This window comes from Hyla sarda, chromosome 4 (assembly GCF_029499605.1).
Source record: "Hyla sarda isolate aHylSar1 chromosome 4, aHylSar1.hap1, whole genome shotgun sequence".
Taxonomy (NCBI): Eukaryota; Metazoa; Chordata; class Amphibia; order Anura; family Hylidae; genus Hyla; species Hyla sarda.
The window spans coordinates 286,878,279-286,896,253 of NC_079192.1; the positions used below are offsets into that span (position 1 = coordinate 286,878,279).

Consider the following 17,975-nt stretch of genomic DNA (forward strand, 5'->3'; position numbering starts at 1 on the left):
AGGATGGAGGGATTCCTCAACGGCAGGCAGAACCGCAGGAGTAGGAATGGGGAGAGAGGGCAGAGGGCGAGACCTGGCACGGGGCAGTGTGACACCAGGACGAGGGCCATGAGGGGACACAGAAGCTTGCCTGATGGAACTGGGAGGGGGGGAGGGGCATTTCCTGTGGCAGGCAGAGTCCTTAATGACCTTAGGGGGACCGGATACAGGAGGAACCACAGGGTCACGGCAGGGAGTACTGGGAACCGGTAGAAGGCAGTCCTTGGAACAAGAGGGACCCCAACTCTTGATCTCCCCAGTGGACCAATCCAGGGTTGGGGAATGGTGTTGAAGCCAGGGTAGTCCAAGGAGAACTTCAGAAGAACAATTAGGAAGGACAAAAAATATAATCTCCTCATGATGAGGTCCGATGCACATTAGGAGGGGCTCCGTGCGGTAACGCACGGTGCAATCCAACCTGGCTCCGTTGACCGCGGAAATGTGGAGTGGCTTGACAAGACGGGTCACCGGAATGCGGAATTTATTCACAAAGGATTCCCGAATAAAATTCCCAGAAGCTCCAGAGTCCAGGCAGGCCACGGCTGAGAGGGGAGAGCTGGCAGAAGTGGAAATCCGAACAGGTACCGTGAGACGTGGAGAAGCCGACTTGGCATCAAGAGACGCCACACCCACGAGAGCTGAGTGCGAGCGTGCGTTTCCCAGACGTGGAGGACGGATAGGGCAATCCACCAAAAAATGTTCAGTACTGGCACAGTACAGACAAAGATTCTCTTCCTTACGGCGATTCCTCTCTTCCAGGGTCAGGCGAGACCGATCCACTTGCATGGCCTCCTCGGCGGGAGGCCTAGGCGCAGATTGCAGTGGAGACTGTGGGAGAGGTGTCCAGAGATCTAAGTCTTTTTCCTGGCGGAGCTCTTGATGCCTCTCAGAAAAACGCATGTCAATGCGAGTGGCTAGATGAATGAGTTCATGCAGGTTAGCAGGAGTCTCTCGTGCGGCCAGAACATCTTTAATGTTGCTGGATAGGCCTTTTTTAAAGGTCGCGCAGAGAGCCTCATTATTCCAGGATAGTTCAGAAGCAAGAGTACGGAATTGTATGGCGTACTCGCCAACGGAGGAATTACCCTGGACCAGGTTCAGCAGGGCAGTCTCAGCAGAAGAGGCTCGGGCAGGTTCCTCAAAGACACTTCGAATTTCCGAGAAGAAGGAGTGTACAGAGGCAGTGACGGGGTCATCGCGGTCCCAGAGCGGTGTGGCCCATGACAGGGCTTTTCCAGACAGAAGGCTGACTACGAAAGCCACCTTAGACCTTTCAGTAGGAAACTGATCCGACATCATCTCTAAGTGCAAGGAACATTGCGAAAGAAAGCCACGGCAAAACTTAGAGTCCCCATTAAATTTGTCCGGCAAGGACAGGCGGAGGCTAGGAGCGGCCACTTGCCGCGGAAGGGGTGCTGGAGCTGGCGGAGGAGATGATTGTTGCTGCTGTAGCTGCGACTGTACTTGCTGTAGTTGTGACTGGAGTTGCTGTGTCATGGTGGTCAAGTACGACAGCTGGTGATCTTGTTGCGCTATCTGTTGCGACTGCTGGGCGATCTGACGAGCTTGCTGGGCGACCAGCGTAGGGAGGTCAGCGACAACTGGCAGAGGAACTTCAGCGGGATCCATGGCCGGATCTACTGTCACGATGCCGGCTGGCAGGTAGTGGATCCTCTGTGCCAGAGAGGGATTGGCGTGGACCGTGCTAGTGGACCGGTTCTAAGCCACTACTGGTTTTCACCAGAGCCCGCCGCAAAGCGGGATGGTCTTGCTGCGGCGGTAGTGACCAGGTCGTATCCACTAGCAACGGCTCACCTCTCTGGCTGCTGAAGATAGGCGCGGTACAAGGGAGTAGGCAGAAGCAAAGTCGGACGTAGCAGAAGGTCGGGGGCAGGCGGCAAGGTTCGTAGTCAGGGGAGATAGCAGAAGTTCTGGTACACAGGGTATAAACACACAAAACGCTTTCACTAGGCTCAAGGGCAACAAGATCCGGCAAGGGAATGCAAGGGAGGAGACTAGATATAGCCAGGGAACAGGTGGGAAGCAATTAAGCTAATTGGGCCAGGCACCAATCATTGGTGCACTGGCCCTTTAAGTCTCAGGGAGCTGGCGCGCGCGCGCCCTAGAGAGCGGAGCCGCGCGCGCCAGCACATGACCGCAGGAGACGGGAACGGGTAAGTGACCTGGGATGCGATTCGCGAGCGGGCGCGTCCCGCTGTGCGAATCGCATCCCCAACGGGCATGGCAGAGCAGCGCTCCCGGTCAGCGCTGACCGGGGAGCTGCAGGGAGAAAGACGCCGTGAGCGCTCCGGGGAGGAGCGGGGACCCGGAGCGCTAGGCGTAACAGTTATCCAGGATTAGAAAAACAGAGATGATTTATTTAAAAAAGGCTCCGCACCTATCCGCAGGTGGTATTAAAGCTTAGTTGATTGAATTGAATAGAGCCAAGTTGTAATACCTCACAAAACCTAAGGTCACGTGTGGTGCTGTTTTTGAATTTAACCCCTTTAAAACAATGGTTTTATGCATCTCTAAGGAAACCTGCTGAAAGTAATGAGGAGCCAATTTTGAATAATGTTGTGGTACTCCCTCTCTTCTGTGTATGTGGGGCACAGGGCCGGCCTTAGGGGTGTGCGAGCTGTCCGGCCGCACAGAGCGCCATAGCAACAGGGGCAGCAGGAGCAGCCGACACAGCTCGCACCAGGTATATATAATTTGTATTGCCCGACGCCCGGGAAATGCAGTTCCGGGCGCCGGGCAGTTAACTTCTTCAGACATTTAGCCCTGCTTCGGGCAAGCAGCGCTAAATGCCGCTGTAATGAAGAAAACTGTGCCCTGTAGTGGAATGTGACCTTCTGCACAGGGACACAGTTTTTTGCTTTGCAGGCCGCTCCCTCTCATTACATTCCCACTACCCTCCCTCAACTGTGTCCCTATGCGGAGGGTCACATTCCGCTTCAGGGCACAGTTTTCTTCATTACACCGGGAGGCTTCACTTACCCCGCCCTCCTCCGCGTCTCCGGTTGGCTGGCCGGCCCGAGTCTGAAGAGGGACGTCGCGCATGTGACGTCCCTCCACAGACCCGCACAGGACGTCAGTGATGTCACTCGTCAGGCTGCCGCCACCGGTGGGAAGAGAAGCGCAGCGCAGGACAGGTATGGTTGTCTATGTGTGCATGTGTGGGTGTCTGTCTGTCTGTGTGTGTGTGTGTGTGTGTGTGTGCATGTGTGGGTGTCTGTCTGTCTGTCTGTGTGTGTGTGAGTCGCGGGGGGGGGACGACGACAATGCTACCGAATTTGGGGAACCTGCTTCCCTGCTTCTACCTAATGTGGGGAACCTGCTTCTTCCTAATGTGGGGCTATACTGCACCTAAGGTGGGGGAACTATACTGCACCTAATGTGGGGAATTATACTGCACCTAATGTGGGGAACTATACTGCACCTAATGTGGGGAGCTATACTTCACCTAATGTGGGGAACTAGACTGCACCTAATGTGGAGAACTATACTGCACCTAATGTGGGGAACTATACTGCACCTAATGTGGGGGAAATATACTGCACCTAGTGTGGGGGAACTATACTGCACTTAATGTGAGGGACTATACTTCACCTAATGTGGAGAGCTATACTGGACCTAATGTGGGGGAACATACTGCACCTAATGTGAGGAACTATACTACACCTAATGTGGGGGAACTGTACTGCACCTAATGTGGGGGAACTATACTGCACCTAATGTGGGGGAACTATACTGCACCTAATGTGAGGGACTATACTATGGCTGGCCGGCCCGAGTCTGAAGAGGGACGTCGCGCATGTGACGTCCCTCCACAGACCCGCACAGGACGTCAGTGATGTCACTCGTCAGGCTGCCGCCACCGGTGGGAAGAGAAGCGCAGCGCAGGACAGGTATGGTTGTCTATGTGTGCATGTGTGGGTGTCTGTCTGTCTCTGTGTGTGTGTGTGTGTGTGCATGTGTGGGTGTCTGTCTGTCTGTCTGTGTGTGTGTGTGAGTCGCGGGGGGGGGACGACGACAATGCTACCGAATTTGGGGAACCTGCTTCCCTGCTTCTACCTAATGTGGGGAACCTGCTTCTTCCTAATGTGGGGCTATACTGCACCTAATGTGGGGCTATACTGCACCTAAGGTGGGGGAACTATACTGCACCTAATGTGGGGAATTATACTGCACCTAATGTGGGGAACTATACTGCACCTAATGTGGGGAGCTATACTTCACCTAATGTGGGGGAACTATACTGCACCTAATGTGGGGGAACTATACTGCACCTAATGTGAGGGACTATACTTCACCTAATGTGGAGAGCTATCATCGACCTAATGTGGGGGAACATACTGCACCTAATGTGAGGAACTATACTACACCTAATGTGGGGGAACTATACTGCATCCGATTAAGGGGGACAGGGGACTGGTGAAGGTGGACATGGGACTGATTAAGGGGGCAGAGGAATGATTAAATATAAAAAAAAATGTGTTAGAAAGATTTCTGAACACCTAAGGCTGGCCCTGGTAGGGCACATGCTGATGTCTCATCAACATCATTAGCTGGTAAATCATCTCTGAGAGGTGAGCATCAACTGCTTTCAAGGTGATACCAAGCAACTTTATAATGACAAATATTGTGGCACTCAGTGATGCCAAGCCGCATTCTCTGCTCCATGTCTTCACAGACTTCCTCCTCTGTACTCCTACTGCTTTTACCATTGCTGTAGTCTGCTGTTTCTGCTCTGCCCTCTAGGGGCTGCCCGCAAGCACTGGCTGTAATTTAAAGGGCCAGTGTGCACTTTTCTAAAAAGTTTCTTACACCAGTCCCTGTCAAGCACCACAAGGTTGCTTCCCCCATCCCCTGGTGCCTGAACATCATTGTAGTTTGTCTTCTAGTGAAGTTGCTTATTTTGATCTTCTGGGTTCCTGATCCTGTTGTACTTTACTGCTTCTCCATTGCATGATCCAGACTTTCTACCATGCCTGTGTTCTCATATTCTCATATCTGAGCTTCTCAGCTCCACTGTTCTACAAACTCAGTTCTGCTATAACACCAACTCAGCACTGCTTCTTAGTACTGTGCTTTGCTGCGCTACTACCACCTACAGCATCAGCTTGCCCCTCCTGCCTGTATCCCTGGTCCTTGGTACCAGGTAGTTTTGACAAGCAAGGCCAGGCACCACCTAAGCGGGACCAAACTTGTGGTACTGAACTGGTATCTCCCCTGTAGCAGAAGTCCAGCTTCCGCATCCTAGAGCAGGATAATGGGTGAAAACCAGGGGAATACCTAGACTCTGCCTCTAAGTTTCGTCCAAAGTCAAACTGGTAGGTGGTACAGTGGGTTCACACCCCCAAGTTGGGGTATTACTGATTGTAATCTGTTTTTTTTTTATATGGCTGTAAAATTAAGCTTTGTATGACATATTCATGCTTGAGTTTACCCAAAACCCAATTGACTGGACAAGCGAATGAATAAAACAGAAGCAATAGGCTAGTCTATATCCACTATTCAGAGCTAAGGTGTTTGGTCTAATACATTCTACCTGCAAATGCATATACATAATTGCATTCCTTACCTAAAGTTTTTACAACTTCAGAGTATTCTGAATCTGTAAATTGTCCTTTAATATTTGTGGCTCGAAATTTAAACCTAAGTGGGAGAAGAAGAAAAAAGATAAACCACACAAAGCATTATTGTGTAAGACAACGCCATCAAAATATATATACAGCAGCCTTTTTCAACACTTAGTTAGATTTTAATACAATATAGTATTCTGGTAGCTATGCTAAAAAAATGAAAGACACATGTAAAGCATTAAAGTCCTAAATCCATAAACTCATTCAGAAGTGAGTATCCTGTAGTAAAGGACAGCAACAAAAATCCCAAAAGGAGAGGACACCTCTAAACCAAGAGCTGCATCCGATATCAGCAGGGGACCTATGCCTAAGCATTATTATTATTTTTTTTTTTTATGTGGCAGAATATCATTTTCAATTTATACAAATATTTTGTAAATAGAGGAGCAGGGTCCCCATTTAGGACCCCATTCAATCAGCCAATTAAAAGCAGAGTGAAAAGCAGCTACAAAGCTACATTGCAGCTATATTTCTTATTCTGAATGATCTGGCACATCTGTGCATTACACAGACAGACCATTATTCCATGAGAACCATGTCATGTTTTATTCCCCTATGGTGGCACTGTAGGGAAATTAACATTTGATAATTTACTGAAGTTTTTGTTTCCTATTTAAAGGGGTACTCCGGCGCTAAGACATGTTATCCCCTATCCAAAGGATAGGGGATAAGATGCCTGATCGCTGGGGACCCCCGTGATCTTCCACGCCACACCCCGTTAGAATCAGCCAGTGGAGCATTCTCGCTCCGGGTCTGATTACTGTCGATCACGGGGACGGAGCATAGTGACATCACGGCTCCACCCCTGTGTGACATCACGCTCCGCCCCCTCAATGCAAGCCTATGGAGGGGGCGTGACAGCTCTCATGCCCCCTCCCATAGGCTTGCATTGAGGGGGCGGAGAGTGACATCACACGGGGGCGGAGCCGTGATGTCACTATGCTCCATCCCCGTGATCGCCAGTAATCAGACCCGGAGCATGACAGCTCTCACGCCCCCTCCCATAAGCTTGCATTGAGGGGGCGGAGCGTAACATCACACGGGGGGCGGAGCCGTGATGTCACTATGCTCCATCCCCGTGATCGCCAGTAATCAGACTGATCGCCAGGAATCAGGGCTGATTCTAACGGGGTGCTGCGTGGAAGATCACGGGGGTCCCAGCGACGGGACCCCCATGATCAGGCATCTTATCCCCTATACTTTGGATAGTTGATAAGATGTCTTAGCACCGGAGTACCCCTTTAAAGTGCAATAGTTACTGTTTATGGGCTTGGTTATCACTGTTGTGTAGAAGACATATAAAACTAGAAAAGATCTTCACATTCTCAACTAAATGATGAGCTACACCAACAATAACCTTTGCCCATGACAATGTGTGATCACCCTCAAAATTGTTATGCAATCTAAACTTACATTAGTGGTATTTCCTATGTTGTTTCAAAACACTGAAAACATACACAATGCTCATTATTGCTAAAACTCTATTCTCTGGGCATATAACTTATTATTTCTAATATTCTTCAGAAACAGTGCCACTTTTGTTGTTGGGTACTGCATGCTATTGAAATCTCTTTTCGCCAGAACTAGCAATGCTTGGAATCTCACATAATGTCATACGCAATAAATGTGTATTATGTAGATATTGAAAAAGCAGATTTGATAAAGACAACTACTAGAATTCTTATGCTTTGTCACAAAAAAACATACAAATACTGTTTTCTTGGCTTCAGAGGTCCATTGCAAAATTTCTCTTTATTTTCTTGTAGCATACAGGTATTGTCAGCTCCGATGACATACACTTCCTGTTTGCTGAAGAATCGCTTTGTCCCATCTGTTGGACATGATGGATTTGGAAAACCTTCATTTGTAAAATATGGTCTGGGTTTTTGGAAATAAGCTTCGTGCCACTTGGTGATATTCCCATCGTGTTGAGCTGTAATGCATAGCAAAGGAATGTGAGATGAACCCATTAAATAAATAACCCAATGCACCAAGAGAATATTGTAAAATATCTTACAGAACTAGGTTACTAACACTGGGACACATCTGACACGTGCTAAAACACTTTAGAGCTTTCTCTCCAATGTGAGAAAACCACTTTGGTGGTCCTTATGCTATTTTATAGGCCAAATGCCAAATGATAAAACTGTACAAATCTATGTAGTGTTATTTCAAAAATAGATAATTTAGAACAAAGTAAAATAACAAAAAGTGGCTATGAAATATGATTATTATATTTTTTACATAATGGTTCAACACTACATATTCTATCATACTCTGCAAAATACTTGCTGCAACAATAGATTATTTCCCTTTTTGTCAAGTTTCTTGTTTCATTGTATAGTTTCCTAATACATGATTATTATGAACATTTATCTATAGATATATCAGAGTTTCCTAGTAACTAAAGTACAATGAAGATAAAGGACTAGAAAAACACCATCACAAAATAATAAAGATACATTATTTTAGTAAAAGAAATAAAGGACAATTAGAAATCTAGCAACCATGGAATGTTTAGGGCCCTTATGAAATGCTTAAAAAATCCATAGGCTAGGCCACCAAGGATGTTGTTTGCAAAACAATAAAGGGACCCGGTTGCTTGCTATATTACTGTAGCCCCTTTAAAGGGGTACTCCGCTGCTAGATATGTTATCCCCTATCCAAAGGAGAGGGGATAACATGTCTGATCGCGGGGTCCGGCCGCTAGGGACCCCCACGTTCTCCACTGCGGCACCCCAGTCATCTGGTGCACGGAGCAAACTCCGCTCCGTGCCGGATGACTGGTGATCACAGCCAGTCACGTGACGTCCTTTGGCGTGACATCCTTTGCATAGGGGATAACATGTCTAAGGTTGGAGTACCCCTTTAATGTTTTTCCAGAAACAGCAAAGCATATGAACATGTGGCTGTACTTGGTACTGCAACTCACTGATTGATCACATAATAATAGTTTATCCTAAGGATTGGTCATCAAGCTATAGTCTTAAACATTTTTTTTAGAACATGTTGTTTATTGGCCACATACATTGTAATACATGAAATCATAATAATACAGCACTGTACATAATACAAAGGTACATAAAGCATAAATATCAAATAAACAAGACAAATCAGAGCAAAGAAAAATGACGTCATTGGAGGAGAAGTATTATGAACAAAACTTATCCCTTATCTGCGGGAGGTCCGATCAGGGAGAATCCCCACTATCTCCTATACGGGGCCAACACCCCCCCCCATATATCTCTATGGGAGAGCCGAAGACAGCCAAATGTTGTTCCACAGAGATAAATAGAGGAGCATGTCGGCCATTGCTTCAAGCGAGGGCCGACTTGCCCCGTTCCCGCAGAGACAGGAGATCGCAAGGGGTCCCAGCAGTCAGACCCCCTGCGATCTAAAACTGCATGATATATCTCCTTGATATTAGCACATTAATGGTAATAATGGTAATAGGTATAAGTAAAACAATATGTAGGGTGGCAATAATTTATTATAAATGAACTAAGAAAAGATGCATTACATAAGTTTGTTATTGAAAACTACACCCAATAAGGTGTGAGAAACTAAGAACAAACCCGTCTATAAGAAAAATCATAAGGTTCAAGAGGACACTTGAGAGCCATAGAATTGTGAGATGGGGCTATAGCGCAGACTGGTTCAGCAATAGCAGGGACAAATTACTATTTCCAGTATCTGGCAATAATGATTCTGGCAGCAATCAGAAAATGTAAGCAAATAGTTCTGTCGCCAGCAGTCTGATCCAACAAGTGCAAGAACAGGGGAATAATCCAAAAGGTTAATATAAGACTGTTTCGAAAAGGGTAAATACCACCACACAAAAGTAGGAAAGAGACAACGGCAACATAAATTAGAAGCCTTGTAGAAAATAGTATCCAGCAGTTCATGGGTATAGTATCATCAAAATCTATTTACAAAGCAGATTTGAGATGAAAGGAACACTTATATATGGGTTGGACTAAATTGAAGGAGCTCTTCTAGTCTGACTGGTCAAATGAAAAAAAAAAATGACAGAAAAATAATTGGAAGAATCTTTAATGACAATTTATTACAATGTTGAATTTTACCATTGCTGAATATATTACCAATATTAATTGAAGAGGGGTTTTACTACTCTACTTTGTGCATTCCCTACTCACTAGAAGTATCCATTGACAATTATAAAGATCTCAAGCTATCCATCTGCTAAGATCTCTCGCTCTAGTCTACATAGAAAGATACGAATTACATTTTCCTACAGCACCAAAAACTGAGGTCTGTCATGATCATGTCACGTAGGGCAGGGAAGAAGCAGCTTTCCCTGCCTACTTGCAAAGACTTAACTTGGAGCCAATCCATACACTGCGCTAATGTGCTTGGACATCAGAGTAAAAAAAACAATAAACGGACACTGTACAAGGTCGGGATACACGTCAAGAAAACGGGGGGTCAACACAATAGCCAACAAACAGGACTAAGACCTAAAACATAGTAGGAATAGCAACAAACAGAAATAACAAGACAATATATAGCATACTGTCAATTAGTGTTGCTCGCGAATATTCGCAATGCAAATTTTATTCGCGAATATCGCATATTTGCGAATTCGCAAATCTAGCACTATATATTCGCAATTACGAATATTCATTTTTTTTTTCACAGTACACATCACAGTGATCATCCCTCTCTGCTTCCAGCTTGTGTGGTGTAAAGAAGGCTGTAATACTACTGTGTGAGACTGGTGTACGAATTTTCGCATATGCTAATTTTCGCATATGTTAATTTCCGCACATGCTAATTTTCAGTTATGCTAATTTTTGCACATGCTATTTTTCGCATATGTGAAAATAAACCACAAATATGCGAATTTAGCGAATATATGACGAATATTCGTCCATATATTCGCAAAATATCGCAAATTCGAATATGGCCTATGCAGCTCAACACTACTGTCAATCAGTACAGGAACCAGAGACAAGATAAATGGTAGATATGTTAATATGAACAAGACTGGAAAAAAGGTTAAAAATAACACGGTTAAACAGGACCAGGATATGAAGGGGAAGAACTGATGGTCAGACACCATACAGGTCGGGATACTACAACACAATTCACACTAGACAGCTACAAGAAATACTTCCAAAGCCAAACTCTATAACATGGAGGAATACGGGTAAAGATTCTAAACAGGAATACTAAATACTGAACACTGGACTGAGAAGCTGATTAGTCTGAACAAACTCCAAGAACTAAACAGGAAACACTAACAAGAAACAAACAGGAAAGATAAAAGAAAACAATCTGAACACGAGTCTAACCAATGTACACTAAATATATACAAAGCAAAACATCTTTTGGGCAAAATGGAAAGCAGTAACAACCCTATCTTGTATAAGGGTATGTTCACATGAAGGGACCCGCAGCATATTTTACGCTGCAGATCTGCCGCTGAAGGACCCCTGCATAATGGCTTTACATGTGCCTGCTCGGAGCGGCAATACGCTGCTACATGCAGACACACTGCGATGTGCGAATCACAGCACGCATGCGCGGCAACTCGCACATTGCAGTGTGTCTGTTCGTAGCAGCGAATCGCTCCGAGCAGGCACATGTAAGGCCATCAAGCAGTGGTCCTTCAGCGGCGGATAATCAGCGTAAAATACGATGTGGGTCCGCTTGTGTATACGTACCCTTAGGGTACGTTCACATTTGAGTTTTATGCTGCAGATTTTCTTGTTATGGTCAGGCTAAAATCTAGATACATGGATACAGGACAAGAAGCTATGGTTGAACTCAGGATACATGTGACAGACACAGACTAAGGTGCTATGAAACATAGTGAAATTAGCAGCAAGGAATACCAGCAGAGCCGGGGGAGCCTATTGGCTGGAAACATTAACACCATTTGGGAGCCTATTGGCTGGAAACATTAACACTATCCTGACCAAAGTACACAATATGCAAAAACTGGTAAGGCATGAAAAACAGGTACACACCAATACACAAAAGTACGGAATACAGACATTACGTGCACAATTTCCATTAAGATAAAAAAGCTTTCTGTATACGCTCAAACGTGCAGATTTTGCTGCAGTTTTTCTACCAACGGAAGTCAATGGGTAGGAAAATCAGCAGCAGAAAATCTGCAGCATAATACTCAAATGTGAAAATACCCTAATACAAGATGGGTTTGTTACTTCTTTACATTTTGCCCAAAACATATCAATCCTGAACAGGGGCAGCTCTCCAATTAACATATAATTCCCTACTATGGGTTATGAAAATAGGTTCCTTGCAACCAAAGGATGTACAGATGTACAGCATGCTACAGAAGTGAGAGCCACCAACCTAGTGGCTGTCAATGAAATAGCACGGTGTGCTATTCCTATATACTTACACTCCCTGCTGCCCCACCATTATCTCAATGTGATTTTTCCACTGTGCAGCACTTCATTGTGGCAGAGTCAACACAAGGACCTGCTCACTCAACCAATCACTGACTGGTACACTGAGATACAACACTGCTGAAGCCACTGACTGGCTGAGAAGACAGGTCGTTGTGCTAACACTGACATAAATTTGCACAGTGGGGACTGACACCATAATAATAGCGAGAGGGGGAGCCCACTTGGGCTTAAAGGGTTTATCCAGGAAAAAAAAAATTTTTTATACATCAACTGGCTCCAGAAAGTTAAACAGATTTGTAAATTACTTCTATTAAAAAAGCTTAATCCTTTCAGTACTTATGAGCTGCTGAAATTGAGTTGTTCTTTTCTGTCTAAGTGCTCTTGGGAACTGTCCAGAGTAGAAGCAAATCCCCATAGCAAACCTCTTCTACTCTGTGCAGTTCCCAAAAAAAGCAGAGATGTCAGCAGAGAGCACTGTTGCCAGACAGAAAAGAACAAGTCAACTTCAGCAGCTGATAATTATTGGAAGGATTAAGATTTTGTAATAGAAGTAATTTACAAATCTATAGATAAAGAGAAGCAGTTTGGCACAGCTTAATTTGTGATCCCCGAGTAGTAAGCACTATAAGAAGCAGGTGGTGCTCTGACCATGAAGAAGGTAAATCCATATATATTTGCAGATGTGTAGAAAAAAGTCGGCCACTCACCGGTCTTCTTGTTTCAGCAAATTTCTTTTATTAAGCACATACTAACAACCATGTTGCCCAGGGAGAAGACATAGATGGCCAGTTGAAGCACTTATTTAGTGCAAAACAGTGTTGTCGCCTCTCAGTGGTGCCCCCCCCCTCCGCCCGTAACCATCTATGTCTTCTCCCTGGGCAACAGGGAGTGTCCCGCATACCTATGGGGAAGGGGGGGGTGTTACTCTACATATACCTATGGGGAAGGCGTGGGAGGGGGGTTACTCTACATATACCTATGGGGAAGGGGAGGGGGGTTACTCTGCATATACCAATGGGGAAGGGGAGGGGGGGTTTACTCTACATATACCTATAGGGGAGGGGGGGTTACTCTACATATACCTATGGGGAAGGGGAGTAGGGTTACTCTACATATACCTATGGGGAAGGGGAGGGGGGTTACTCTACAAATACCTATGGGGAAGGGGAGGGGGGGTTACTCTACATATACCTATGGGGAAGGGGAGGGGGGGTTACTCTAAATATACCTATAGGGGAGGGGGGTTACTCTACATATACCTATGGGGAAGGGGAGGGGAGGTTACTCTATATATACCTATGGGGAAGGGGAGGGGGGGTTACTCTACATATACCTATGGGGAAGAGGAGGGGGGTTACTCTACATATACCTATGGGGAAGGGGAGGGGGGGGTTACTCTGCATATACATATGGGAAAGAGGGGGGTGTAACTGCATATGCCTATGGGAATGAGGGGGGGGTGTAACTGCATATACCTATGGGAAGGGGGGGTGTACCTGCTTATACCTATGGGAAAGAGGGGGGAGGTAACTCTGCCTATACCTATGGGGAAAGGGGAGGGAAGGGGGGGTAACTGTCTATACCAATGGGGAAGAGGGGGGTAACTCTGCCTATACCAATGGGGAAGAGGGGGGTAACTCTGCCTATATCAATTGGGAAGAGGGGGGTTTAACTCTGCCTATACCTATGGGAAACGGGGGGAGGTATTTTTTTTAACTCTGCCTATACCTACGGGGAAAGGGGGGGGACTCTGCTGCCTATACCTAAGGAGAAATGGGGGCTAACTATGTTCCTATACCTATTGGGAAGGGGATTTAACTCTGCTGCCTATACCCACAGGGAAGGGGGGCTACCTAATTTTATACCTGGATGCCTAACTACTTACCTACATACAAAGCTACCTAACTATGTACATACCTGGCCTTCATACATGGCTGCCTAACTACCTAGCTAGCCCCCTACCTACCTAACTTGTCACCTACCTACATATCTGGCTTCCTGATCTACCTACCTAGTTACCTATTTACCTGGCTACCTACCTACCTGCCTGTTTACTGTGCAGGACATCAAGGAGGGCATTATTACAGTTTGTGGGCCTATAGATGGAAAGATTGTGCTGAGGAGGGCACTGGAAAAATGCAGAGTCTGACATGTTTTTCCTGCAGATGTTAAGAGATCCACATGGTGGTCTTATCCAGATGGAGAAGAAAAGGAAAGAGGACGCCACTGATCAGAAAATACGTAATTGTGAGTCCCAAAATGTAACTGCAATCACTTATATGGTATATGCATCCTGTGTACAGCTGATATCTACTGCCATATGGTCCTGTATATAATCACTTATACAGATCCTTTATAGTATACTGGTCTGTGTATAGTGGTTTTATTCAGTACAGTATGGCGGTATTATCCAGTTATTGTGTGGTGGTATATATTTACTCCTTGTATGCCAGTATTATTGGTCATGGAAATTTACCTATGTTAAAGTGTTTCTTATATATATAAATTTTAGTTTATAGTGTGTGGGATTTAGGTGGAATAGGGGCGTGGCAGAAGATTGACGAGCTGCAGAGCCTAGTAGGGGCCCTTTCTTTTTTTTTGGTCCCTGTCAAAAAATCAACGTCATCTTTTCAACACTTTTTTTGTCGACGTCATATATTGCCTGTGGAATTACCATAGGAATCCAATGAAACAGCTTGGAACGATAACAATGATCCGTAACTAATTAAATGAAACATTCGCAATTTCACAGTCAGGGGGGGCGCTGAGAGGCAGGAGCTTGAACATGTGGTATCTCGCCTGGCGCAGGACCGCCAGCTCAATGCTCACCAGAATGGGTACTCAAAAATTTTTAATAAATTCAAATTAAATAAAATAAAAATTACATAAAAAATCTTTTTATTCTCTTTAATATTGACGCCATATGGTCTTCCCTCCTGCCACATCCAGACGCTCTGCGGCAGTGATTATAATAACGATGCCTGTAATCTGCATGTCATACTGAATAACCGTATTATTTCACCAACTCAGCACACTCCCTATGCGTGTTAGGACAAGGCAAAGTGTTCTACACCCCGATTGAGGCTATATGGTCTACTCATGCTTCCGCCAACACCAGGCAGTGTCATTCAGCCACTATGTGGTCTCCTCATGCTGCCGCCACCTCCACGCTGTGTAATTCAGCCACTATATGGTCTCTTAATGCTGCCGCCACCTCCACGTTGTTTCATTCAGCCACTATATGGTCTCCTCCTGCTGCCGCCACCTCCACGCTGTGTCATTCAGCCATTATATGGTCTCCTCATGCTGCCGCCACCTCCACACTGTGTCATTTAGTCACTTTATGTTAGACCTTATGCTGCCGCCACCTCCACGCTGTGTCATTCAGCCACTATATGTCCTCCTCATGCTGCTGCCACCTCCACACTGTGTCATTCAGCCATTATATGTTCTCATTATGCTGCTGCCACCTCCACCCTTTGTCATTCAGCCACTATATGTCTTCCTCATGCTGCCACAAACTCCAGGCTGTGTTATTCAGCCACTATATGCCTGTGCCAAATCCAGGCTGTGTCATTCAGCCACTATGTGGTCTCCTCATGCTGCCACCACCTCCACGCTGTGTCATTCAGCCACTATATGTTCTCCTCATGCTGCCGCCCCCTCCATGCTGTGTCATTCAGCCACTATATGTTCTCCTCATTCTGCCGCCACCTCCATGCAGTGTCATTCAGCCACTCTATGTTCTCCTCATGCTGCCGCAAACTCCAAGCTGTTTCATTCAGCCACTAAATGCTGCCGCCAACTCCAGGCTGTGTCATTCAGGCATGTTTGTGGTCTCCTCATGCTGCCGCCAACTCCAGGCTTTGTCATTCTGGCACTATATGTTTTCCTGATATTGCCACCAGCTCCACACTGTGTCATTCAGCCACTGCATGGTCTCCTCATACTGATACCACCTCCAGGCTCTGTCATTGTGCCGCTCTGCGACAGTGATTCTAATAGCGACACCTTTGATCTGCATGTCATACTGAATGACAGTATTATTTCACTAACTCAGCACACACCCTATGCGTGTTACAGCAAGGCAAAGTGTTCTACACCCATATTGAGGCTCTCTGTAGGCCAGAAATAGCTGTTTTTCATAGAAATTCACCTTGAATAAATTCGGACCGAACCAAATTTTTTCAGAAAATTCTGCGAATCGGCCTAATCGATTTTTTCAAAAATTCGCTCATCTCTACTAGCAACCATAATAAAAAAATTTCTTTGCTTTTTTTAATAGGATATTTTGTTAAGAATCTACAAAAAACTGAACTTCAGAAAGGAAAAACTGGATTAACATACAGTTCCCCTAACCTTACTGTCCTAAAAAATGAATATATGTATACATGAATACTCTACAGGGTATCAGTCATGCTACAGAAAAGACTTGTTATTGCAACTAAAATAAACAATTATCAAGTATAAAAGGATGCCAACACTTTAATATTTCAATACTTGTGCATAGGATACAAATGTTCGCTGAGTAGATTTATAATAGTTTGAGGTAATACAAAAATGAAATACAAAAAGATGAAATACAAAAATACATTCACTGGGTTCTGTGAAAGCAAGCTGGATGAAAGATATTTAGGGGTTGGAGAGTCTCGAAAGGAGAAATGTTAAATCCCTAATAACTGTGGTAGGTAATCACATGGGGGGACATTTATTAATGTTTGCTTATGTATTCCTTTTTTAGTTATTTTTTTGTAAAATTTTTTTTTGCTTATGTGCGACTTATTTATCATATCAACTGGTTTCAGCCTGTTGACAAATTTCTTTCACATAAGCAATTTTTTATTTTTTTTTGCTTTGGTAGTGGTTTTTTCTGCTCCTTTTTTTGCAACTTTCGCACTTGATAAATCTCTGACCACTGCAAGTCAAAAATCCCTTTTTGCTTTGGTAAGCAAGTTTCTTTTTTTCTGCTTTGGGCACTGCACAATCAAAAAGTAGAGTAGCGACTTTTTTTGCGACAATTTTAAGCTAAAAAAATCCTACTAAATACTTTGATAAATATCCCCCGTTGTACTTTGTTTGTAGAGGTTGCTGTTTAGCATTTTTACTTTCAGCTGTAAAATCCCTTAGTTGCTTATAGCAACCAATAAGATTGCTTCTTTCATTTTTGAAAAGGCCTCTAAATATTAAAGAAGCAATGTGATTGGTTGCTATGCGCAACTCAGCCTTTTTTTTATCTGGACAGAGAAGAGAAACAGAATGAAACAAAAAAGAGATAAAATGATAAAGGATGTATTTTAACTACTAAAAAAGAAGGCAGTAAGAAAAAGCATATAACAGCTACAAGGAAAAAATGAAAATGAAAAAAACATTTAAAGGCAGCAAAACTGAAGACAGAAAAAATCATTGTCAAAGATTGTAAAACTAACCATAATAGCCATGTATTTCAGTTATGTAAAAAGATTGAAGGTGAAAGGAAAAGTGTTGGTCCTTTAAAATGTAACGAAGAAGGAATTGTTGAAGACAATAAGGAGAAATAATGTACTAACCATTCTTTTCTCCATTGCATTCACAGAAGAAAATGAAATGTCACAGTAAATTATCAATTTTTGCAGATTATACTATGTGCAAAGTAATTGACACATACAGGGACGGTATACTAACAAAGGGGAGCAGGATAAGGCTTGGGATGAGAAGTGGCAAATGAGTTTCACACAGATAAGTGTAAGGTTATGCACTTGGGAGGTGCCAGAACATGTCACCATTACAAAATGGGACAATACTGGTTAAAAGTGACAATATAAGAACTTAGAAATATTATTCTACAGTAAATTGAACTGTAGCAATGAGTGTCAAGCAGCTGCTGCCAAGGCAAATAAGACAATGG

The 17,975-nt window shown here is 44.5% G+C and overlaps 1 protein-coding gene across 4 annotated transcripts in view; it reads right to left on the reverse strand.

The window, feature by feature from the left end:
* The window catches only part of PTPRQ (protein tyrosine phosphatase receptor type Q), a 447,893-nt gene that overhangs the window by 60,059 nt on the left and 369,859 nt on the right, over positions 1 to 17,975 (reverse strand). For all 4 annotated transcript variants that reach the window (XM_056574450.1, XM_056574451.1, XM_056574448.1 and 1 more), the window contains 2 exons: positions 7,395 to 7,620; positions 5,627 to 5,700 (listed from right to left, as the gene is read on the reverse strand). In XM_056574450.1, the coding sequence (XP_056430425.1) occupies positions 5,627 to 5,700; positions 7,395 to 7,620 (300 nt within the window). The remainder of the gene's footprint in view (positions 1 to 5,626; positions 5,701 to 7,394; positions 7,621 to 17,975) is intronic.